The 26,576-nt window shown below is 37.7% G+C and overlaps 1 protein-coding gene and 1 non-coding gene across 2 annotated transcripts; both read left to right on the forward strand.

Moving 5' to 3' along the window:
- Window positions 1–7,448: 7,448 nt before the first annotated feature.
- Window positions 7,449–7,552, forward strand: LOC112753031 (small nucleolar RNA R71). Its single transcript, XR_003177433.1, has one exon. It is a non-coding gene; the product is annotated as a small nucleolar RNA R71 (small nucleolar RNA).
- A 3,665-nt stretch (window positions 7,553–11,217) lies between these two features.
- On the forward strand, window positions 11,218–12,477 carry LOC112748706 (uncharacterized). The gene has a single exon (XM_025796945.1). It carries the CDS (start codon window positions 11,218–11,220, stop codon window positions 12,475–12,477), a length of 1,260 nt encoding a protein of 419 aa, XP_025652730.1.
- The last annotated feature ends 14,099 nt before the right edge of the window (window positions 12,478–26,576 follow it).

Raw genomic sequence — 26,576 nt, forward strand, 5'->3', positions numbered from 1 at the left:
AAATAATAAATTCTAATAGTAGCACATTTCTCTTAAAAGATATATTTATATTAAATATTTATATATATAATTACTACCATGTCTAATATCAGTTAATGTTAGTGTCTATTTTAGAATATAATGCCACTCCAAGCTGTGATAGATAGAAAAAAGAAGAAGCCGCCAAAAAATAAATAAATAAATTAAAGAATTGAAAATTAATGATAGAATAAGAAAACTCTAGTTCCAAACTTGTTGGAGTTATTTTAATTTCCCCCTTGTTTCTCTAAGATTCACTTCCATTCAATATCCAATAATACATACCTAACTAAAGCTTTTTTCTCCATGGAGCCTTCCCAAGATTTAGCACCAGCTGAAGAATTCAACACCACCAGTGAGTCTGGATGGACCACTTATATCGGTTCTCCAATCTACAATAATGATAATGGTGATGACGATGATAATCGGGGAAGTGGTGTAGATATGGAAGAATATGGAAACGAGAATAATTTTTACAAGAATAATGTTGTTGCTGTTGACGGCGGCAAAGGTGGGAACAGCAGAGATAAAAGAAATATAGAAGATGATGATGATAATGATTCCATGGCTTCTGATGCATCCTCTGGTCCAAGTCACCTTCTTCAACTTGGTGTGTGGATAAACAGTGAGAAAAGAAGAGATGATCATCATCATGGTAATGATAAGAAGATTTACACAAGAAGCAAGAGAACCAGGAAGAATAATAATGAAAGGAAGACAAGATATGAAGAAATAATGGTTGAGAAAGAACAGGATGACTCTCTATTGCTTGTAACAGTAGATAGTGCTTCTAGTCATGTTTAATTTAAGGTAATAAGAAATTATTTTATTTTATTTTCACTTTTGGTATTCAAAATGTCGGCAAGAGAAGGCTCCAGTGCATCCCACCGGGGATCAGCCAGTACGTACGTAGTAGAGCAAGGTAAGAACATTTTTTCATGTTCAGAGGGTTTCATAATTTCACATAATTTGGGAGTGGTCCAAAAAAAAAAAAAAATGATGCCCGTACATCTATGTAGAGACTCGGAGAGAGTGTCCGTTATGCTATCGTTAGCTAAAGTATTAATGTATCTTGTTTATGTTCAAACTGAGGGACAGATAAATTAACTACTCTTCTACACTAAACTAATAGTTTATTTAAATTTTTTCTGAGTTTTTGAGGGTTTTATATTTTTTGGAAGGGGCATGAGTATTTTACCTCATCCACATTTGATGACGAGTTCTCAATTTTAATTTGATACCTGAAGTTGAAGCAGTTTATGAGTTTCTTATTTTCTCTCCCATTTTAATCTTCCATTTGCTAAAATACGCTTAATTCCGTATACTTTGTCTGTATCAAATTTCCGTCTTGTATGCATTTGCTCGTTCTGCATAATTGATTGTACTTGGTACAAACTTCCTTAAATAGTATATATGTATTAATCCAAGGGCAAAATAATTATTGGAGGAAACTTTTTCCTAAAGAGCATATGAAGCTTGGAGATGAGAAAAGAAAAATAATTAGATGTTTCAAAACATGTTTAATATGCATATAAAAGAATTCATAATGGTGATTTTTTAAGGATAAATTATTAAAATAATAGTTGAAAATTTTGTGATCAACAAAAATAATTATAAAAATTATTAATGGTAAGTAAGTCTACGTCAAATGAAGACTAATTTTTTTTATATGAAAAAAATATTTATGTTTTTGTTGAAAATAAAATTATTTGGTGTAATTATATGTGGACATATAGGGTGCATGTTTGGTGCGCGACGAAATCGTGAACGTGATCTCAATACTTCTTCACAACTCCGCGTAACTAACCAGCAAGTGCACTGGGTCGTCCAAGTAATACCTTACGTGAGTAAGGATCGATCCCACGGAGATTGTCGGCTTGAAGCAAGTTATGGTCATCTTTGTAAATCTCAGTCAGGCGGATTCAAATGGTTATGAGGTTTTGACAATTAAAATATAAATAAAATACAAAATAAGATAAAGTTACTTATGTAATTCATTGGTAGGAATTTCAGATAAGCGTATGGAGATGCTTTGTTGCTTCTGAACCTCTACTTTCCTATTGCCTTCTTCCAACCATGCGTTACCTCCTTCCATGGCAAGCTGTATGATCCTCTCAGATGAAAACAAATCCACATGCGCTGTCATCGCACGGCTAATCATCTGTCGGTTCCTGCTAGCGTCGGAATAGGACCATTGTCCTTTTGCACACTGTCACTGCGCCCAACATTCGTAAGTTTGAAGCTCGTCACAGTCATCCCTTCCCAAATCCTACTCGGAATACCACAGACAAGGTTTAGACTTTTCGGATCTCAGGAATGCTGCCAATGGTTCTAGCCTATACCACGAAGATACTAAATCACGGACTCGGTCCGTGTATTAGATATCCAAGAGAGTATACTCCAGCTGTCGTCCAATGACTACGTTGAACATCATGTAGATTGCTTTGGGGTTGTCAGGCACGCGATCTTGGCTAAGCGAGTAACGAAGATTGGGTGATTGTCACGAGTCACCCCTTCATTCTGACTTAACTGAATTAAGAACAAGAGTATATCTTGGAGAAGAAGTAGGCGAGAATTGAAGGAAAAACAATAGTACTTGCATTAATTCATGAAGAACAGCAGAGCTCCACACCTTAATATCTATAGGGTGTAGAAACTCCAACGTAGAAAATATATAAGTGAAAGGTCTAGGCATGGCCATGAGGCCAGCCTCCAAACGTGTACATACAAGTTCCAAAGATCAAAGACCAAAAAGAAGAATTAAAATAAATCTCTAAAAGTAGGTTTTATACTAAATTAGTAGCCTAGGGTTATAGAAAATGAATAACTAAGTACAGATAGTGCAGAAATCCATTCCGGAGACCACTTGGTGTGTGCTTGGACTGAGCATTGAAGCTTTTTTGTGCTTAGGCTGTTCCTGGAGTTAAACGCCAACTTTGGTGCCAGTTTGGGTGTTTAACTCCAATTCTGGTGCCAGTTTGGGCATTTTACGCCAAGATGTTTTAGGCTAACTTTGAACGCCAGTTTGGGCCATCAAATCTCGAGCAAAGTATGAACTATTATATATTTCTGGAAAGTCCAGGATGTCTACTTTCCAACGAAACTGAGAGCGCGCCAATTGGGCTTCTGTAGCTCCAGAAAATCCACTTCGAGTGCAGGGAGGTCAGAATCCAACAGCATCTTTAGTCCTTTTTCAGCCTCTGAATCAGATTTTTCTCAGGTCCCTCAATTTCAGCCAAAAAATAACTGAAATTACAAAAAAACACACAAACTCATAGTAAAGTCTAGAAATGTGATTTTTAAATAAAAACTAATAAAAATATAATAAAAAGTAGCTAAATCATACTAAAAACTATGTAAAAACAATGCCAAAAAGGGTATAAATTATCCGCTCATCACAACACCAAATTTAAATTGTTGCTTGTTCCCAAGAAACTAAAAATAAAATAGGATAAAAAGAAGAGAATATACAATGAATTCCAAACTTATCAATGAAAATTAGTTTCAATTAGATGAGCGGGACTTGTAGCCTTTTTGCCTCTGAACAGTTTTGGCATCTCACTTTATCCTTGGAAGTTCAGAATGATTGACATCTATAGGAACTAAGAATTCAGATAGTGTTATTGATTCTCTTAGTTCAATATTTTGATTCTTTAACACAGCTACTTTATGAGTCTTGGCCGTGACCCTAAGCATTTTGTTTTCCAGTATTACCACCGGATACATAAATGCCACAGACACATAACTGGGTGAACTTTTTAGATTGTGACTCAGCTTTGCTAGAGTCCCCAGTTAGAGGTGTCCAGAGCTCTTAAGCACACTCTTTTTGCTTTGGACCACGACTTTAACCGCTCAGTCTCAAGTTTTCACTTGACACCTTCACGCCACAAGCACATGGTTAGGGATAGCTTGGTTTAGCCGCTTAGGCCAGGATTTTATTCCTGTGGGCCCTCCTATCCATTAATGCTTAAAGCCTTGGATCATTTTTACCCCTGCCTTTTGGTTTAAAGGGCTATTGGCTTTTTCTGCTTGCTTTTTCTTTTTCTTTCTTTTTTTTCTTTATTTTTTTTATTTTTTTTGCCACTTTTTTTTTCTGCAAGCTTTTTCTATTCACTGCTTTTTCTTGCTTCAAGAATCAATTTTATGATTTTTCAGATTATCAAATAACATTTCTTCTTTTTCATTATTCTTTTAAGAGCCAACAATTTTAACATTCATAAACAACAAATTCAAAAATATGCACTGTTCAAGCATTCATTCAGAAAACAAAAATTATTTCCACCACATCAAAATAATTAAACTAATTTCAAGATAGAATTCGAAACCATGCACTTCTTGTTCTTTTGCAATTAAAACATTTTTCATTTAAGAAAGGTGATGGATTCATAGAATATTCATAGCTTTAAGGCATAGACACTAGACACTAATGATCATGTAATAAAGACACAAACATAGATAAAACATAGAGCATATAATTCGAAAAATAGAAAAAAAAAAAGAACAAGGGAATTAAAGAACGGGTCCACCTTAGTGATGGCGGCTAGTTCTTCCTCTTGAAGATCTTATGGAGTGCTTGAGCTCCTTGCCTTTGTTGCTCCTCCCTCATGGCTCTTTGTTCTTCTCTAATTTCATGGAGGAGGATGGAATGCTCTTGGTGCTCCATCCTTAGTTGTCCCATCTTGGAACTTAATTCTCCTAGGGAGGTGTTGATTTGCTCCCAATAGTTTTGTGGAGGAAAGTGCATCCCTTGAGGCATCTCAGGGATTTCATGATGAGAAATTTTCTCATGCTCTTGTTGAGGTCCATGAGTGGGCTCTCTTGTTTGCTCCATCCTTTTTCTAGTAATGGGCTTTTGAGATGAATCTCTCCATCTCCCATGACTCGGAGTTGGAAGCAATTGCCTTCCCTTTCCTCTTTCTAGAGGTTTCTCCGGCTTTAGGTGCCATTAATAGTTATGGAAAAATAAAAAAAAGCAGAGATTTTTCCACACCAAACTTAAAAGGTTTGCTCGTCCTCGAGCAAAAAAGAAGAAAGAAGGGAGTAGAAGAAGAAGAAATGGAGGAGATGGAGGGGGGTGTGAATTTGGCCAAGAGGGTAGTAGGGTGTATGTTGTGTGAAGAAGAAGGTGGTAAAGAGGGGTATTTATAGGGTAAGGGAGAGAGGGTATTCGGCCATGTGTGGGTGGGTTTGGGAGGGAAATGGTTTGAATTTGAATGGTGAGGTAGGTGGGGTTTAATGATGGATGGATGTGAGTGGTGAAGAGGTTGTGGGGAAGAAGGTAGGATTTGATAGGTGATGGTATTTGGGGAAGAGTGTTATGGAAAGGTGTGAAGAGGAGAGAAGAAGAGGTGGGGTAGGTGGGGATCTTGTGGGGTCCATAGATCTTGAGATGTCAAGAAATTTGAGTCCCTGCACCATTCTGGCGTTCAAATGCCCATCTGTGCTAATTCTGGCGTTTAACGCCAGCTCTGCTACCTTTCCTGGTGTTAAACGCTACTCTGCTGCCCATTTCTGGCGTTTAACGCCAGCCAGATGCCAGACAGCCCTTTCTGGCGTTAAATGCCTAGAGTGCTGCCCATTCTGGCATTTCCTCCAGGGTGTGCTATTTTTAATGCTATTTTTCATTCTGTTTTTCACTTTTCAGTTGTTTTTGTGACTCCACATGATCATCAACCTAAAGAAAACATAAAATAACAATGGAAAAAAATAAATATGATTAAATAACATTGGGTTGTCTCTCAATAAGCGCTTCTTTAATGTCAATAGCTTGACAGTGAAGCTCTTAGAGAGAGCTTCACAGAGACTCAGACCTTGATGTTGGCCTCCCAACACCAAACTTGGAATTTGAGTGTGGGGGCTCTGTTTGACTCTGTGTTGAGAGAAGCTTTTCATGCTTCCTCTCCATGGTTACAGAAGAAGATCCTTGAGCCTTAAACACAAGGTAGTCCTCATTCAATTGAAGGACTAACTCTCCTCTGTCCACATCAATCACAGCTCTTGCTGTGGCTAGCAAGGATCTTCCAAGGATGATGGATTCATCCTCTTCCTTCCTAGTATCTAGGATTATGAAATCAGCAGGGATGTACAGGCCTTCAACCTTTACCAAGATATCCTCTACAAGTCCATAAGCCTGTTTCCTTGAATTGTCTGCCATCTCTAGTGAGATTCTTGCAGCTTGCACCTCAAAGATCCCTAGTTTCTCCATTACAGAGAGGGGCATGAGGTTTATCCCTGACTCCAGGTCACACAGAGCCTTCTCAAAGGTCATGGTGCCTATGGTACAAGGTATTAAGAACTTTCCAGGATCCTATTTCTTCTGAGATAATTTTAGTTGAACCAGATCATTTAGTTCATTGATGAGCAATGGGGGTTCATCCTCCCAAGTCTCATTACCAAATAACTTGGCATTCAGCTTCATGATTGCTCCTAGATATTGAGCAACTTGCTCTTCAATAGTATCTTCATCCTCTTCAGAGGAAGAATACTCATCAGAGCTCATGAATGGCAACAGTAAGTTCAGTGGAATCTTTATGGTCTCTATATGAGCCTCAGATTCCTTTGGTTCCTCATTGGGGAACTCTTTAGTGGCCAGTGGACGTCCATTGAGGTCTTCCTCACTGGAAATCACTGCCTCTTCTTCCTCCATAGGTTCGGCCATGTTGGTTATATTTATGGCCTTGCACTCTCTCTTTGGATTTTCTTCTGTATTGCTTGGGAGAGTACTAGGAGGGAGTTCAGTAACTCTTTTACTCAGCTGACCCACTTGTGCCTCCAAATTTCTAATGGAGGACCTTGCTTCAGTCATAAAACTGAGAGTGGTCTTAGATAGATCAGAGACTACAGTTGCTAAGTCAGAGTGGCTCTGCTTAGAATTCTTTGTCTGTTGCTAAGAAGATGATAGAAAAGGTTTGCTATTGCCAAACCTATTTCTCCGATCATTATTGTTACTGAAGCCTTGATTAGGCTTCTGTTGATCCTTCCATGAGAAATTTGGATGATTCCTCCATGAAGGATTATAGGTGTTTCCATAGGATTCTCCCATGTAATTCACCTCTTCCATTCCAGGGTTCTCAGGGTCATAGGCTTCTTCTTCAGAGGAAGCTTCTTTAGTACTGCATGATGCAGCTTGCATTCCAGACAGACTCTGAGAAATCATATTGACTTGTTGAGTCAATATTTTGTTCTGAGCCAATATTGCATTCAGAGTATCAATCTCAAGAACTCTTTCCTTCTGAGTTGTCCCATTATTCATAGGATTCCTTTCAGAAGTGTACATGAACTGGTTATTTGGAACCATTTCAATGAGTTCCTGGGCTTCTACAGGCGTCTTCTTCAGATGAAGAGATCCTCCAACAGAGTGGTCCAATGACATCTTGGACAATTCAGACAGACCATCATAGAATATACATATGATGCTCCATTCTGAAAACATGTCAGAAGGACACCTTCTGATCAATTGCTTGTATCTTTCCCAAGCTTCATAGAGGGATTCACCTTCCTTCTGTTTGAAGGTTTGGACTTCCACTCTAAGCTTGCTCAACTTCTGAGGTGGAAAGAATTTGGCCAAGAAAGCATTGACCAACTTTTCCCAAGAGTTCAGGCTATCTTTAGGTTGTGAGTCCAACCATGTCCTGGCTTTGTCTCTTACAGCAAAGGGGAAAAGCATAAGTCTGTAGACCTCAGGATTAACCCCATTGGTCTTAACAGTGTCACAGATTTGCAAGAATTCAGCTAAAAACTGATGAGGATCTTCCAATGGAAGTCCATGAAACTTGCAGTTCTGCTGCATTAGAGAAACTAATTGAGGCTTAAGCTCAAAGTTGTTTGCTCCAATTGCAGGAATTGAGATGCTCCTTCCACAGAAGTCAGAAGAGGGTGCAATAAAGTCACCAAGCATCTTCCTTGCATCTCCACCATTGTTGTTGGGTTCTGCCATCTCTTCTTTTTTTTTTTTTCAAAAAATTCTGTCAGGTCCTCTTCAGAGTGTTATGCTTTAGCTTCTCTTAGCTTCCTCTTTAGAGTCCTTTCAGGTTTCGGATCAGCTTCAACAAGAATGTTCTTATCCTTGCTCCTGCTCATATGAAAAAGAAGAGAACAGAAAGGAATAGGAATCCTCTATGTCATAGTATAGAGATTCCTTTATGTGAGTAGAAGAATAGAAGAGTAGAATGAAGAAGAGAGAAAATGAAGAATTCGAACACAGAGAGGGAGAAAGGGTTTGAATTATAAGAGAAGAGAAGTATTAGTAAATAAATAAATAGAAAGAGATGAGAGAGAGAGAGAATTCAAATTTTAAATTAAAATAAAAGGATAATATTTTTGTTTTTATTTTAATTATTGGTTAGTATTCGAAATTATTAAAAGGAATAAAATAAAATTAAAATTTAAAATAATTAGTTAATTAAAAAGGAATTTTGAAAAAGTGGTGAGGAGTTTTCGAAAATAAGAGAGAGAAAAGTAGTTAGGTAGTTTTGAAAAAGATAAGAAATAGTAAAGTTTTAAAATCAAACAAAAAGTTAAGTGGTTAATTACAAAAGATTTGAAAATCAATTTTGAAAAGATAAGAAGTTAGAGAAGATTTTGAAATTGATTTTGAAAAAGATATGATTGAAATTTATTGGCTAATAGGGGTTCAGAGATGAGAGAGAACGAGAGAGAGCGAGTGTGGGTGGGAAACACGGTGAGTGGTAGTCTTAGGAATCAGATCAGAGATCCTAGGGTTTGGAACCGAGAAGAGTATCAGTGATTGGAAAAGGAATCATTCTCGATCTTCGTAGATAACCTTCCAGAGGACATTTCAAAGAGAGAATTATTCCAGCTTTTCAGTTGGACTGGACGCATAAACGACATCTACCTATCTCGTAAGCAAAAAAATGGGAGCTTATACATCTTTGCGTTCATACGGTACACTACGAGGGGAGGAGCTTTGAAGGCCATAACAGAGATGAATCGTATGAGACTGAGAGGCAAGATTATGTCTGTTGGAGGAGCAAAATACCAGAGACTGTCGGTCGTTAACACCACAAAGAAGATACAGGAAGGAGGCGACATCCAAAATGAACGCGCACGTCAGCCACAACGAGAATGTGAGAGTGGCCCAGTCATTCCAGCTAGTAGTTCTAAGGATGTGAGAAAAGATAAGAAGATCCAAGATCCACATGGGAATGGGTGGACGAAGAAATTAGAAGTGGCAATGGCGAAAGAAAATTTAAACTGGCTGCAGAAAAGTTTAATAGGTGGAACAACAACGGCAATTGACTTGAGATCTTTACAGGATATGATTGCTAAGAATTTTCCGCAAGTCATTCAGGTACGTGAGATGGGAGCATATAAAGCTCTGTTGACTTTTGACACCCTTTTGAATGCTGAAGAGACGTACACGTTTAAAATGAATAGTCTACTACAGATATTTCATAGTGTATGGAGGTGGGACGAATCGGAGAGAAGTGAATCCCGAAGAGTATGGCTAGAGTGCTTCGGGGTTCCATTACATGTTTGGACAGTGGAAATTTTCACGAAGATAGGTAGCCAATGGGGAGAGGTGGTTGGCTGTGACAAGGGGACAGAATCGTGCGCCTCTTTTAGTGTTGGTCGTGTTCTAATTGATACTTGTAGCATGGATAAGATCAATGAATGGATTCATATCACACTAGGTACAAGTGGATTCGACGTCTTGGTAAAAGAGGTGGGGCAGGAGGTCTATAGTTCACAATGTAATTTGGAAAAAAGGGTGGATGACATAGTGGATTGCATTCACCAAATTAATCAAACAACTAAAAGTCTTGCTGCTGATGCTGCAACGGTGAATAGTTCTCCAAATTTTATCGGTTACGAAGATCAGGCAGCGTTAATAGTTACTGGGGAGATACGGCAGGAGGTTGAAGACGAGGACAGATTAGTAATTTCAGAAACAAATTTAAACGAATGGAGTAATGAAAATTTAAAGCTCAATCAATTGAAAATGGTAACGTCTCAGCAAATTAATGGCGATAATGTAGGAGTGACAGATTCTGTGGGATTGGAAGAGAGCAACGAGGGGGACTCGGAACTGACCATTCCTTGGTGTTATAGCTATAGTCATGATGGGCTGATGAGTAAGCAAATTATTGGAAACTGCATGGGTGTTACTAATAGGCCCACAAATGATTATCACCTCAAAAACAGGTTGATGGGTCAAGGCCCAAATTCATTGCCTAATGGGAACAGGACTTTCGTTTGCTGCTACCATGGGCTGGACCAAGAGTATGTGGGCCGGGTTGGACAGATCCAGAGGAAAGGAATGCTGGGCGCACCTCAGTCTGCGCCGTTACGGAGGCCATGCGTTGCTGAGTTTCATGGAACCAATTTCGTCAAGGAAGAAGGTGGAGCTGGTCGAGTCATACACGATGCATGGGCTGGAGCAGGGCGCCGCTTGTGCAGGTTGGAGGCTATGGAATTGGAACGCGGCAAAGATGGAAGCCGAGACGAAGTAGACGGAAGTGATGCCTCCGACGGTGGAGACAAACCGAGGAGGAGACTGACTGATGGTGACGTAGCCCCAGGGCCTGCTGGCAGTAGATCGGGGTCAGGCGGCGCTGTTGTCGCGAGGAAGGATGAAAGAGGGCCTGTATCGGTGGTTGTGGGGGTCTATCGGAGGGCAAAAAATGCTGGCATGGTGGAGGGGGCAGTGTTGCCATTAGAGGAGGATCAAAGGAATACGTACACGCACGTTAACGAGGATGTAGAGGCTAATGAAGTTTACAGCAAACATGCCGATGAGCAAATTATTGGTGGTGTGAACACTGATGTTGAGAAGGCAGGCCAGGGAATTGACCCGTCCAGTGATAGAAGATTGAGAGCTCAAAATGTGGAGGAGGGATGCACTGACAAAGACAACCATGAAGGGGAACAAGGACATGCCGATGATGAAAAGGACAGTAATAGTGATGGTGGAAATTTGGATGAGCAACTGATGGAAAACCAAAAGACCTGGAAGTTAGCAAAAGAATCAGGAGCAATGCTGGTCAATGAAGAAGAGGACATTATGGCTATTCTACAAGAACAGAATGAAGAAATTGCGCGAAAAAGAAGATTGGCAAAACAGAAGGCTAAAGCAAGACGGAGCAGACCCAAAAATCACAACAAGGTGTGTAATAATAATTTCAAATGATCATTAGCTCTTGGAATGTCAGGGGGTTAAGGGATGATGGAAAGATTAGAATGGTAAAAGAACTTAAGAGGAGGCATAGGTTGAATATGTTAGGTTTGGTAGAGACTAAAAGACAGTTAGTGACAAAGTACGATGTTATGAAAATCTGGGGGAATGGTTGTGCAGGGTGGGAGTATGTGGGGTCTGACGGTGCATCTGGCGGGTTGTTGTTAATGTGGGATGATGGGTTCTTTAAAATGAGAAATTGCTATAAAGGTGAGCGATGGTTATGTGTTGAAGGGATCCTGTTGGAGAACTCTATTAACTGTGCTGTCTTCTTGATTTATGGTGCTCATAATAGAGATGAGAAACTTGTTGTGTGGGAGGAGTTGAGTTACATGGCTGGTTTGTGCCCAGGAACCTGTTGTTTCTTAGGAGACTTTAACGAGATTACACAAGTGGAAGAAAGACGAGGCTCAGATAGTTTACCTTTGTCGGCGCAAGACTGTAAAAATTGGAAAAATGACATGGGCTTGGTGGACCTGCCGATTACTGACCGAAAGTTTACATGGTTCAGAGGACAGTCCTGTAGCCGTATTGATAGAGCTTTGGTTAGCTTAGAATGGCTGGAGGCATTCTCAGAGACTCGCTTGAGGGGTGGTCCACGGGGTCTGTCAGATCACTGCCCTATTATAGTGGAAGAAAAGAGGCTAAGAGACGGACCGAGACCGTTCCGAAGTCTAGATTCGTGGTTTACACATCAAGGATTCTTAAGAATGGTCAAGGAGGAATGGAGAGGGTTGGGAGAGCTACAGTTCACCGATAAACTGAAGGCGTTGACGGTTCCTCTGCGAAGATGGCATAGAGACAACTTTGGTGATATGGACAACAAAATTATGAGGTTGGAGGAAGAGATTCGGAAGATTGATGACATGGTTAGTAATGGGAACTATGATGGGACAGTGGAAGCAAGACGGAAGGCGCTAGTTACCTGCTGCGAAAAATGGTATGTGAGGAAAGAGCTACATTGGAAGCAGATGTCGAGGTCGAGGCATGTGAGGGACATGGATAAAAATACGAGATATTTCCACAACTTGGCTTCTGCGAGAAGGAGAAATAATAGGATTGACTCTCTGCTTATTAATGGAAGATTGGTAAGGAATCAAGCGAGGATAAAGATTGCCATTAGGGAGTTTTATAAGGGCTTATATCATCAAGAGAGATCCCCTATGGTGGGTTTTAGAGATGGGCTGGTGAAAAGGATTAGTGAGGAGGATGCTCTTGCTTTAGAGAGGCCACCGTCACCTGAGGAGGTTAAAGAGGCAGTGTAGGATTGTGATTCATCCAAGGCTCTAGGAAGTGACAGTTACAACATGAATTTCATCAAGAAATGTTGGAATGATATTGGCTCGGATTTCACGGCTGCGGTATTGGGCTTCTTCCAATCCTCAAGGTTGCCGCCTGAAACCAATATCACTTGGGTGGCACTAGCCCCTAAGTTTACTGGTGCTAAGGAAATCAAAGATTTGCGGCCAATTAGCATGGTGGGGTGTGTATATAAGGTAATCTCGAAGGTTCTGGTTAGGAGAATGAGACATGTTATGGCAGGATTAGTAGGCGAGACACAGAGTGCGTTTGTAAGGGGTCGGAAGATTCATGACGGGGCACTTATTGCATGTGAAACGGTTCAGTGGCTCAAGCAGAGGAAGAAGGAAGCGGCAATAATAAAACTAGACTTCCAGAAAGCATATGACAGAGTCAAATGGAGTTTTGTAGACCATGTACTGCAGCAGATGGGTTTTAGTAGACGATGGAGGGGATGGGTTATGGAGTGTGTCAGCACGTGCTCCATGTCAGTTTTGATAAATGGTTCGCCGTCCAAGCCGTTTAAGATGGAAAGGGGCCTGCGACAAGGGGATCCTTTGTCCCCATTTCTGTTTGTACTTGTTGTTGACGTCTTACATCGGATGATTGGAGAGGCTGTTCGGAACGGTCGCATATCGCCTTTGTTAGTGGGGAGAGATCATATTGAGTTGTCGCATCTCCAGTTTGCAGATGATACTATTTTATTCTGCCCTCCCGAGGAAGAGACGATTAAGAATTATAGGAGGCTGCTTCGGTGCTTTGAGCTGATGTCAGGTTTAAGCATTAATTTTGATAAATCTAGCTTGATCCCTATCAACTGTCATGAAGGGTGGGTACAACGTATGTGCAGTGTGTTGGGATGTAAGAAAGCCACTCTTCCAGTTAAATATCTGGGCATCTCACTAGGAGCAAACCCAAGGTTGGTTAAGACGTGGAAGCCAGTGATAGACAAAGTGGAGGAGAAGCTCAGCATCTGGAAGGCCAAGGTCCTCAATAAGGCTGGTAAGTTGGTGCTTATCAAATCTGTGTTGAATAGCCTCCCGATTTATTATTTGAGTTTGTATAAGATGCCAAAGGCTGTAGCAGAGAAACTGATTTCCTTGCAGAGGAGATTTCTATGGAGTAAGGAGGATGGGAGGAGTGGTATGGCTCTGGCTAAGTGGGAAATGGTTCAAGCTCCGAAAAAGCTAGGTGGTTTGGGAGTTGGGGATGCTATGATACGTAACACTGCTCTTCTGTTTAAATGGTGGTGGCGGTTCTCTAAAGAGGAGTGTCCGTTGTGGAAAAAGGTGGTCTGTTCCTGTAACAACCTGAATCCAAATGAGCTCCTGTCCTCACAGGAATTACCTATTCGAGGGGGTCCGTGGAAGGACATTTGTCAGATACAGTTCAAGAATCAGGAAATCAAACAGAAGATGATTACTGGGTTGTCCATGGAGGTGGGCGACGGGAGACGAACTTGGTTTTGGGAGGATGTATGGATTCATGGAGGTTCTTTGAAAGATCATTTTCCAAGGCTCTTCTCAGTTTCAAACCAAACAGGATCGGTGATAGGGGATTGTGGGTTTTGGGATGGGCTAGTGTGGATATGGAATTTCCAGTGGAGGAGAGAATTATTCCAATGGGAGTTGAATCTAGTGAACCAGCTTCACCACACTTTGAGGCTGGTGAAAATTGAATTTGGAAGAGAGGATAAAGTTGTCTGGAAATATGATAAACAAGGAATTTTCTCTACTAACTCATTTGTGCAGGTGTTGCAGGTGGAAATGGTCCCGGAGGGTATATCAAGCTACAGCTTCACTAGGACTATTTGGAAAGGTCTTGTCCCACCTACAGTGGAGTTGTTTGTCTGGTTTGTCCTAATTGGCAAGGTCAACACGAAGGAGAGACTGAGTCGGTTTGGGGTCATTCACCAAGAAGATAATATATGTGTTTTATGTAATAATGGTATTGAATATGGCCATCACTTGTTTCTTGGTTGTAGCTTCTCTTGGCAGGTGTGGTGTGCTTGGCTATCATATGTTGGTGTGCAATGGACCTGTTCGGGTGCGATAAAAGAGCATTTTCAAAGTTGGACTGAGATCTCAAATAGAAAAGAGGAGTGCAAGAGATGGATGATTTGTTTTTGTGCGATCATTTGGAACATATGGTTAGAACGTAACCGGAGGATTTTTCACAACAAAGGAAGAGGAGTTGAGGAGATTATCAACATGTCCTTCCTGAACTACAAGGAGTGGTTAGGAGCAGATCCTTTCTGTTGTTGATGGCAATGCCGAAGATGACAGAAGGGATTTCTAAGTTGTTTTACATGTGTCTTCTAGTGTCGGCTTCTATGTTATTATCATCTATGCTCCACTTGTTGTGTTGAGCTTCTCTTTCAAAAAAAAATGATTGAAATTTATTTTGAAGAAGATTGAAAAAGAAATAAAAAAAGATTTGATTTTGAAAATTAAAGTTGACTACTTGACTAACAAGAAACTAAAAGATATGATTTTAGAATTTAAAGATTGAACCTTTCTTAATAGGCAAGTAACAACTTGAGATTTTTGAATCAAAATATTAAATGTTAGTATTAATTTCGAAAATATGAAACAAAATTAAGAAAAAGATTTTGAAAATTGATTTTGAAAATTTTCAAAAATAAATAAAAAAATGAAAAAGATTTGAAAAAGATAGAATTTTTAATTTGAAATTTTGACTTGACTAACAAGAAACAACTAAATTTTAAAATTTTTTGACTAAGTCAATCCAAAATTTCGAAATTTATGAGAAGAATAAGGGAAAGATATTTTTTTGGTTTTTGAATTTTTAACGAGGAGAGAGAAAAACATCAAAAAGACACCAGACATAAAAATTTAAGATTAAAACATGTAATGCATGCAAGAACACTTTGAATGTCAAGATGAACACCAACAACACTTTGAATGTCAAGATGAACACCAAGAACTTATTTTTGAAAAAATTTTTAAGAAAAGAAACACATGCAAGACACCAAACTTAAAAAATTTTAAACTTTAGACAATAAGAATTCAAAAATGCATGTGAAAAACAAGAAAAGACATAAAACAAGAAAAACACAAGATCAAACAGAGACACTCATCAAGAACAACTTGAAGATCATGAAGAACACATGCATGAATTTTCGAAAATTTTAAGAGAATTAAAAAGATGCAATTGACACCAAACTTAAAACTTGACACAAGACTCAAACAAGAAATATAAAATATTTTTGGTTTTATGATTTTATTAAAATAATTTTTTTTGGATTTTTTGAAAATTATTCAGGAAAAAATAAAATAAAGAAATTCAAAATTTTTAATAAGAATTCCAGGAATCATGTAATGTTAGTCTAAAGCTTCGGTCCAAAAATTTAGACATGGCTTAATAGCCAGCCAAGCTTTATGTGAAAGCTTTGGTCCAAAAGATTAGACATGGCCAATGGCCAGCCAAGCTTCTGCAGAGCATTACATACAACAGCCAAATTGATGGGAATCAAAAAGCTCCTGCAATGATAAGTAGAAGCCTCGGTCCAAAAGAATTTAGACATGGCTTGACAGCTAGCCAGGCTTCAACAGATCATGATGAAACTCTAGAATTCATTCTTAAGAATTCTGAAGAACCAATATTTTTTTTTGACTTTTGTATTATTTTTTCGAAAATAAAATTAAAAATAAAATGCTTAAACATAAAATAAAATTACCTAATCTAAGCAACAAGATGAACCGTCAGTTGTCCAAACTCGAACAATCCCCGGCAACGGCGCCAAAAACTTGGTGCGCGACGAAATCATGAACGTGATCTCAACACTTCTTCACAACTCCGCGTAACTAACCAGCAAGTGCACTGGGTTGTCCATGTAATACCTTACGTGAGTAAGGGTTGATCCCACGGAGATTGTCGGCTTGAAGCAAGCTATGGTCATCTTTGTAAATCTCAGTCAGGCGGATTCAAATGGTTATGAGGTTTTGATAATTAAAATATAAAAAAAATTTAAAATAAGATAAAGTTACTTATGTAATTCACTGGTAGGAATTTCAGATAAGCGTATGGAGATGCTTTGTTGCTTCTGAACCTCTGCTTTCCTATTGCCTTCTTCCAACCATGCGTTACCTCCTTCCATGGCAAGCTGTATGATCCTCTCAGATAAAAACAAATCCATATGCGCTGTCACCGCACGGCTAATCATCTGTCGGTTCCTGCTAGCGTCAGAATAGGACCATTTTCCTTTTGCACACTGTCACTGTGCCCAACATTCGCAAGTTTGAAGCTCGTCACAGTCATCCCTTTCCAAATCCTACTCGAAATACCACAGACAAGGTTTAGACTTTCCGGATCTCAGGAATGCTACCAATGGTTCTAGCCTATACCACGAAGATACTAATCTCACGGAATCGGTCTGTGTATTAGATATCCAAGAGAGTATACTCCAGCTGTCGTCCAATGACTACGTTGAACATCATGTAGATCGCTTTGTGGTTGTCAGGCACGCGATCTTGGCTAAGTGAGTAACGAAGATTGGGTGATTGTCACGGGTCACCCCTTCATTCTGACTTAACTGAATTAAGAACAAGAGTATATCTTGGAGATGAAGTAGGCGTGAGTTGAAGGAAAAACAATAGTACTTGCATTAATTCATGAAGAACAGCAGAGCTCCACACCTTAATCTATGGGGTGTAGAAACTCCACCGTAGAAAATACATAAGTGAAAGGTCTAGGCATGGCCGTGAGGCCATCCTCCAAACGTGTACATACAAGTTCCAAAGATCAAAGACCAAAAAGAAGACTTAAAATAAATCTCTAAAAGTAGTTTTTATACTAAACTAGTAGCCTAGGTTTACAGAAAATGAGTAACTAAGTACAGATAGTGCAGAAATCTATTTTCGGGGCCTACTTGGTGTGTGCTTGGGCTGAGCATTGAAGCTTTTTGGTGCTTAGGCTATTCTTGGAGTTAAACGCCAGCTTTGGTGCCAGGTTGGACGTTTAACTCCAATTCTAGTTCCAGTTTGGGAGTTTTACGCCAAGATGTTTTAGGCTAACTTTGAACGCTAGTTTAGGCCATCAAATCTCGGACAAAGTATGGACTATTATATATTGCTGAAAAGCCCAGGATGTTTACTTTCCAACGAAATTGAGAATGCGCCAATTGGGCTTCTGTAGCTCCAGAAAATCTACTTCGAAATCAGGGAGGTCAGAATCCAACAGCATCCGCAGTCATTTTTCAGTCTCTGAATCAGATTTTTGCTCAGGTCCCTCAATTTCAGCCAGAAAATACCTAAAATCACAGAAAAACACACAAACTCATAGTAAAGTCTAGAAATATAATTTTTAAATAAAAACTAATAAAAATATAATAAAAAGTAGCTAAATCATACTAAAAACTATGTAAAAACGATTCCAAAAAGGGTATAAATTATCCGCTCATCAGTGTTGCAACATGATGGATGCGTGTTAGACATGTGTCATAGTTCTAACAACATGCAGGGTATGTGTTAGACACATGTCATCATCCTGACAACACATAGGATGCATGTTGAATACCTTTTTTGCACTTTCATAATACTATAATACACTTCAAATATCAATATATTCAACCAAAATATTATCTTCATCTCCATGTTAAAAATAATTTCGGTCAAATTAAATGAATGCTTTTTTGGTTATTTTGTGAATGATCAAAATATTTTTGAAAAATTAAAAAACTCTAGAAATTAAATTTTGTTTTGATTTTTATATTTATTTTTTAAATTATTATCTAAATATTTTTGCAAAAATTCAGATCAAATGCATAAGTCATTTATTAAAAAAAATATTTTTTTCATGTTTTTAAATATTTAGAAACTTATTTATCTTTTATGTCTTTTTAAATTCATTTTGTCAACAGTATAAAATTTTGGATAATATTTTATTATTTTATCAATTTCTAATGATATCTATAAAATTTATATTAAAAAAATAAAAGTAAGTGATTAAAAATATTTTTCAATACATGCTTTAAATTTGTTTCTAAAAAATATTTTAGGATAATATGAGCCCATTTTACAATTCTACAAAAAAAAAATCACTACCATAAAATTCACTATTATTAACGCTATCTCTAATGATTAAAGTATCAGTACCTTATTTTAGCAACGGTTAGGACGTCAATAAATGTCTATTGGATAAGTATTTCTTGGTAATTTTCAACTAATTTTTCTGCCATTTTGTGAATGCCGGTAATAATGATTAATAATGCCGACAGTTATAGCTGTTGATAAAATCTATGTGTCGTTGAATTTATTTATTATTATTACCAATGGTTGAGGTGTCAATGATAACATTTTTTTAATTTTTAAGTAATACTAACAGCCTAGTCATTGGTAAAAATATTTTTTTTTTTAAAATTAAACATGTTATATCAAAATAATAATAATAATATACACCCAAAATTACTCAAAAATCATACTCAAATAACAAAAATAATGTATTGAACGCAATTTAAAATAATATAAAAAGTAACAAAAATAAAAACAAAGTATATAAAAATCATCAGTCGTAACCTTTATCAAGAAACACACCGTCCTCCTCATTACCATCAAGGGCAGGAATAGGGTCGCGGGGAGTGGGTGGTCTCGTAGAGGTAGTAATCAACAGAACACTACATAGCATTAGGAAGGAAGGTGTAGGAGGCATCTGAACATCGTTAGATGAGCCGCTCTGCATAGGATACATGAAACTCTAGATCTAGCTAAATGAGCTCCTCATCACGGTAATGTGGAGTCGTGAGTGGAGACAGTCTACTAGAGTCGGGTGATCTCCTTCTGCTGTCTCTATCAAGTCCACCTCCACTCATCATGCTTAGCGTGGTATTAAGCCTCTAACCCAGCGTACTATGTCCCGTACTTCGTCTACTGCTCGAACTTCTAGGTAAGCTCCCTGTTGAGAAGAGTGATCTGCACCCTCAAATCTAGCCCACTAGTGGTAGAATGCTTCTCAGATGTCCCTCCTTCTACAAAGTGAGGTATGGTGATAGTGTTGATGCGATCTACGCTATACATCCTTTCCCTTTCGCGACCAACCTTTTGTGTCCAAACCTCATCATCATGTGTAACAAGAAGGAAGTTTGATGCCCCTGAAAAGAGCTAGGTGGCACAGTCTTCCTCGGCCTTTGTTAAGGCCTCCTAAAAACATTTCTATGCGCACATATATATAACTTAGTTAAAATAAATATAAAATTAAAATGCGAGAATTGCAAAGTTTATGAAAATTCAGAGCGACGATCAACATACCTGTTACGATCCTCTTTCTTCATGTATGTGGAATTGCTTGAAGAGCTCTCTCTTGTAAGGTGTGCGACCTAGTTCACTGTTCTGAAGTGTATTTAAAATTACATTTAAAATAAAGAGATTTTAAACAAGTAAATAAACGCAAGAATTTTAAAAATTTAGAGTAACATGTATAAAATGTTGCATACCATCTTCTTAGCAGTAGCAACGTATGAAATGGAGTCGCTAATGTACAGCGATCCACCTGTGGCAAATGCCCTAATGGACTTGGCCTTGGCCCTCGTCTGGCAGTAGTCCTCTATGGTCTAATACTCTTTCAATTGGGCAAGAATATTGTATGAAATCGAATCTTTTGAGGCACTCTTGTGACAAATGTTAGACAACATCTCCCAAAAGCATTTAGCAACCTCGGTGTTTCAAGCATTATGCATGTACTATTCGTGACTGGATCAAAACCTAAAATGTTTCAATGAGGAAAACAACAATGTGATTCTTAAAGTTACTTTAGAGTAGTTTTAAGATAGTAAACATTGTAAAATTGTAAGTTTGATAAAATCACTTACCCTAAATAGGTCCCACCACATGTCTTGTGCATGATCAGGAGCCATGTTGAACTTGGGGATAAACCACTTGTACTGGTTCTTAAAGACCCACTTGATCCGCTTGGTGTTGATGCGAGGACAATGGCGACTGTTCATTGATAATAAAACGCAAAAGTAGACATTAAAGCGTGGGGAGGGGGGATAAATGTACATATCAAAGTTCTTAAATATCAAAGTACATCTAAAATGTTGATTTCAATTAACAAAAGTACACCCCAAGGCTTACAAACCTACTAACATCATGACATTTTTCTCCATAGAAAATAATCTTTCACGTGTAATGTAAGAACCAGTGATTATTAACTGATTAATTTAAAGTTAAATAATAATTTAATAGCCTGAAATAGGTTCAAAAATTTAGACATCTTATTCAAAAATTTTAAAGGTAAGATTTGAATTCAGTAGATTTTTTTGAGTGAAAAAATATATTTTTCTTCGAAAAAATACGTAAAAATGTGTACCGGGATATTAGCCAGTAGTATCGGCTTAAGTCTGTCCGGTACTGCGTAAGAGTAATAAAAACTGTAGAAAATTTAGAAAAATATTTAGAATTGAAAACAGGTGCTAATTCTAAAAGTTTTGGCCCAATGTTGGGTCAAACGAACCTAAAAAGCTATGTGATTGGACCGGGCCCAAGTTGTGCCCAAGCCTAACATATAAATACACTAAAATGAAGCGTTCAACCTCATTAAACACACACACGTAACAGTTGAGGTTGAGAAGGGAGAAGAGAACCCTAACATTTACTGTTCATCTTCTACGTCAATTGCTCATAACTTGAGCTACGGTGCTCTAATTCGCATGCCGTTTGCAACTACGCAAAGCTCCTGCTGAGCCCGTCATTTATAACCAAACAAAGTCGGTAAGAACTCGAATTTCATACTCCTTTCCTCTGCCTTAATAGATTTCGCATTTTGTCTTTAGTTATTGAGTATATTCTTTGATTTTGGTTGTTTAGGGGTGATCTAGCGTTAGATTTGTAACACTCTACCACACAAAATCTTATGCTTAAGTCATAAGATAGAGGTGGTGAGGTATTACGACCTCTAAAAGTAAAATTATATAATATAATATAGGTAAAAAATTGCTTTATCTAGGAGCCTTTGAAAGAAAGTTAAAAATAAGAGCGTTAAACCGAAAAGGACAGCACTCACGAATACGATGACGTAAATTAGATAGGATAAGAGTAAAATAATATATATATATATATATATATATATATATATATATATATATATATATATATATATATATATATATATATATATGTACAAGAGGTGACTTCCAAGGATAGAGATATCAAAACTTCTGACTCGATTAGCGAAGTTAAAATCGATTAGAGCATATATATATATACATATATACAAGGATAACCCAAAATACTGTTTACAAAACCTGTTTCTCCAAGTCAACCTCCAAGAAGGACAAAACATAATATATACATACTGGAGAGATAAGTGTATCCATATATACAACATAACTAAAACATAAACCCAAACACACGAATCCTCCGCTGATAGATGCTCCCAGAATGCCTCAGTGAGGTGCCACTTGACCTGCATCTGAAAATCACAAAATATGTATGGGGTGAGAACCAGAGGTTCTCAGCATGGTACCAGTGCCCACATAACTAACATACAATATCCCGAAAAAGCTAAAGGCAATCCTAGAACTTTCGACAACAGATTCAAAGTTAAAACTATTCTTTACAACCATAAATAAGCCATAAACAAAGTGGGGGTAGCTAAGGGTTCAAAATTCTAATTCAACCTAACTTGATCCTTTAGCCTCTCACCTTTCCTCTGTTCCTCCAAAACTCCAAAGCACAGACAACCAAAATATAGACAAAGCAAGCACAAGTAGAATACAATTATAGCAGGTAGCAAATTTAGCAAGTAGGCATAATAATCACATAGGCAAGCCCAATTAATGCAAAATCAAGCAAGACACACAAATGCATATGATACATGCCTGTCCTGTGGCTGATGATATCATTTATCGATTATATAGCCAACCCGGCACATCCTGGTAGCTAACCATGGACAGAAACACCCATTGTGGAGCAAGTGAGTTTGAGCTACAACCCCCTTCCTTCTACCCGCTTAACCCAGAGCGAGTGGAAGAACCACTACTACTGCTACTACCCAGGCGGGTGTTTAAAAGCTCAACCTGGTACAAGTGGAATAATCCACTACTACTGCTACTACCCAGGCGTCACAAACACTGACCAGGAGTAAGCGGGACGAACCACAATCCTTGCTATTGCCCAAGTATCACAAATATACATTCATTCATTCATCATCACATCATTAAACATCATGAACTTAGCCACCACTTACAGCATATATTACATTACAACACTTCCTCATTCATCATCATTTACTTTACCTCTTTCTTCGTCAGCAAGTTATCTTCCTTACTACCCAAAATCCACCTACTAGGATTTAAACAAGAGTTTAAAGGGTTTTAAAAGCTAGAGGAATGGTTTAAAAACACAAAATTCACTTTGCTAAAAACAGGGGTCCCATGTACGCGTGGGTGCGTATTTTTCTTTGCTCGCATGCGCAAGCACCTTGATTGCGTACGCGAGATGCCCAACTGATGAGCGGATAATTTATACGCTTTTTGGCCTTGTTTTTAGTATGTTTTTAGTAGAATCTAGTTACTTTTAGGGATGTTTTTATTAGTTTTTATGTTAAATTCACATTTCTGGACTTTACTATAAGTTTGTGTGTTTTTCTTTGATTTCAGGTATTTTCTGGCTGAAATTGAGGGACTTAAGCAAAAATCAGATTCAGAGGTTGAAGAAGGACTGCTGATGCTGTTGGATTCTGACCTCCCTGCACTCAAAGTGGATTTTCTGGAGCTACAGAACTCAAAATGGCGCGCTTTTAATTGCGTTGGAAAATAGACATCCAGGATTTCCAGAAATATATAATAGTCCATACTTTGCCCAAGTTTAGACGACGCAAACTGGTGTTCAATGCCAGCTCTCTGCCCAATTCTGGCGTCCAGCGCCAGAAACAAGTTGCAAATTGGAGTTCAACGCCAAAACTGGCACAAAAGCTAGCGTTCAACTCCAAGAATGACCTCTCCACGTGTAGACTTCAAGCTCAGCCCAAGCACACACCAAGTGGGCCCCGGAAGTGGATTTATGCATCAATTACTTACTTCTGTAAACCCTAGTAGCTAGTTTATTATAAATAGGACCTTTTACTATTGTATTAGACATCCTGGATTGTATTTTTGATCCTGTGATCACGTTTTGGGGGCTGGCCATTCGGCCATATTTGGACCTTTCACTTATGTATTTTTCAACGGTAGAGTTTCTGCACTCCATAGATTAAGGTGTGGAGCTCTGCTGTTCCTCAGAGATTAATGCAAAGTACTAATGTTTTTCTATTCAATTCAACTTATTCCGCTTCTAAGATATTCATTCGCACTTTAACCTGAATGTGATGAACGTGACAATCATCATCATTCCCTATGAACGCGTGCCTGACAACCACTTCTGTTCTACCTTAGATTGAATGAGTATCTCTTGGATCTCTTAATCAGAATCTTCGTGGTATAAGCTAGATTGATGGCGGCATTCATGAGAGTCCAGAAAGTCTAAACCTTGTCTGTGGTATTCCGAGTAGGATTCTGGGATTGAATGACTGTGACGAGCTTCAAACTCGCAATTGCTGGGCGTAGTGACAGACGCAAAAGGAGGGTGAATCCTATTCCAGCATGATCGGGAACCTCAGATGATTAGCCGTGCTGTGACAGAGCATTTGGACCATTTTCACAAGAGGAGGGGACATAACCATTGACAACGGTGATGCCCTTGCATAAAGCCAGCCATGGAAAGGAGTAAGACTAATTGGATGAAGACAGCGGGAAAGCAGAGATTCAGAGGAACGAAAGCATCTCTACACGCTTATCTGAAATTCTCACCAATGAATTACATAAGTGTTTCTATCCTTATTTTCTGTTTAATTAGTATTATGTTCGAAAACTCCATAATCAATTATTATCCGCCTGACTGAGATTTACAAGGTGACCATAGCTTGCTTCATACCAACAATCTCCGTGGGATCGACCCTTACTCACGTAAGGTTTATTACTTGGACGACCCAGTGCACTTGCTGGTTAGTTGTATCGAATTTGTGACAAATTATGAATTGAGATTAGAGCACCAAGTTTTTGGAGCCATTACCAGAGATCACAATTTCTTGCACCAAGTTTTTGGCACCGTTGCCGGGGATTGTTCGAGTTTGGACAACTGACGGTTCATCTTGTTGCTCAGATTGGGTAACTTTCTTTTCGTTTTCTTTTCAAAAATTTTTAAAAATTTCTTTCAAAAATTTCTCCTTTGTTTTCGAAAAAAAAATTTAAAGTAAAAATGTTTTCAAAAATATATTTCTCTCTTCAGAATTTTTAAGAATGAATTCTAGTGTTTCATGAAGCATGTTGAAGCCTGACTGGCTGTAAAACCATGTCTAAATTCTTTTGGACTGAGGTTTCACTTATACTCAAGAGAAGAACTTCTTTGTCTTTGTTAGCAAATTAGTTGATGCATGTAATAGCATACTAAAGCTTGGCTGGCTATTAAGCCATGCCTGACCCTTTGATTGGAGCTTTAGATTAAAGAGCATAAGATTCCTGGAATTCATATTAAAAATTTTGGAATCCTTATTTTTCTTTTTCAAATAATTTTCGAAAAAAATACAAAAAAATTAGAAAATCATAAAAATCAAAAATATTTTTCATGTTTCTTGTTTGAGTCATGTGTCATGTTATAAGTTTGGTGTCAATTGCATATTCATTTTGCATTTTTCGAAAATTCATGCATTCATAGTGTTCTTCATGATCTTCAAGTTGTTCTTGGTAAGTCTTCTTGTTTGATCTTGATGTTTTCATGTTTTGTGTCTTTTCTTGTTTTTCATGTGCATTTTTGAATCCATAGAGTCTAAACATGAAAGATTTCTAAGTTTGGTGTCTTGCATGTTTTCTTTGCATTAAAAATTTTTCAAAAATAAGTTCTTGATGTTCATCTTGACATTCAAAGTGTTCTTGGTGTTCATCTTGACATTCATAGCATTCTTGCATGCATTCCTTGTTTTGATCCAAAATTTTCATGCATTGCATCATTTTCATGTTTTTCTCTCTCATCATTAAAAATTCAAAAATAAAAAAATATCTCCCCCTTTTTCTCTCATAAATTTCAAAAATTTGGATTGACTTTTTCAAAAAATTTTAAAATCTAGTTGTTTTCATGAGTCAAATCAAATTTTCAATTTAAAAATCTTATCTTTTTCAAAATCTTTTTCAAAAATCAATTCTTTTTCATTTTTTCTTAGTTATTTTCGAAAATTATAAAAATATTTTTCAAAAAAATCTTTTTCTTAATTTTACATCATATTTTCGAAAATAACATCATCAATTAATGTTTTGATTCAAAAATTTCAAGTTTGTTACTTGCTTGTTAAGAAAGATTCAAACTTTAAGTTCTAGAATCATATCTTGTGATTTCTTGTGAATCAAGTCATTAATTGTAATTTTAAAAAAATCAAATCTTTTTCAAAAACTAATTTCAATCACATCTTTTCAAAAATATCTTCTTATCTTATCTTTTTCAAAATTTGATTTTAAAATATCTTCTCTAACTTCTTATCTTCTTATCTTTTCAAAATTGATTTTCAAATTTGTTTCAACTAACTAACTCACTTGTTGTTTGTTTCTTATCTTTTTCAAAACTACCTAACTAACTCTCTCTCTCTAATTTTCGAAAATATCTTCCCCTTTTTTCAAAAATTTCTTTTTAATTAACTAATTATTCAAATTTTTTATTTTAATTTTCAAAAATTACTAACACTTTTCAAAAATTATTTTCGAAAATCACTAACCCTTTTTCAAAAATTATTTTCGAAAATCCTTCTCCCTCATCTCATTCTAATTATTTATTCATCTACTAACACTTCTCTTCATCTCACATCACTGCTCCTATCCTTACCCTTGTGTTTGGATTCTTCATTCTTCTTCACCCCTATTCCTTTTCTTCTTCTACTAACAATAAGGAACCTCTTTACTGTGACATAGAGGATTCCTCTTCTTTTCTTGTTCTCTTCTCTTTCTTATGAGCAGGAACAAAGAAAAAGGCATTCTTGTTGAAGCTGATCCAGAACCTGAAAGGACTCTGAAGAGGAAACTAAGAGA

This window comes from Arachis hypogaea, chromosome 15, assembly GCF_003086295.3.
Source record: "Arachis hypogaea cultivar Tifrunner chromosome 15, arahy.Tifrunner.gnm2.J5K5, whole genome shotgun sequence".
Lineage (NCBI taxonomy): Eukaryota > Viridiplantae > Streptophyta > Magnoliopsida > Fabales > Fabaceae > Arachis > Arachis hypogaea.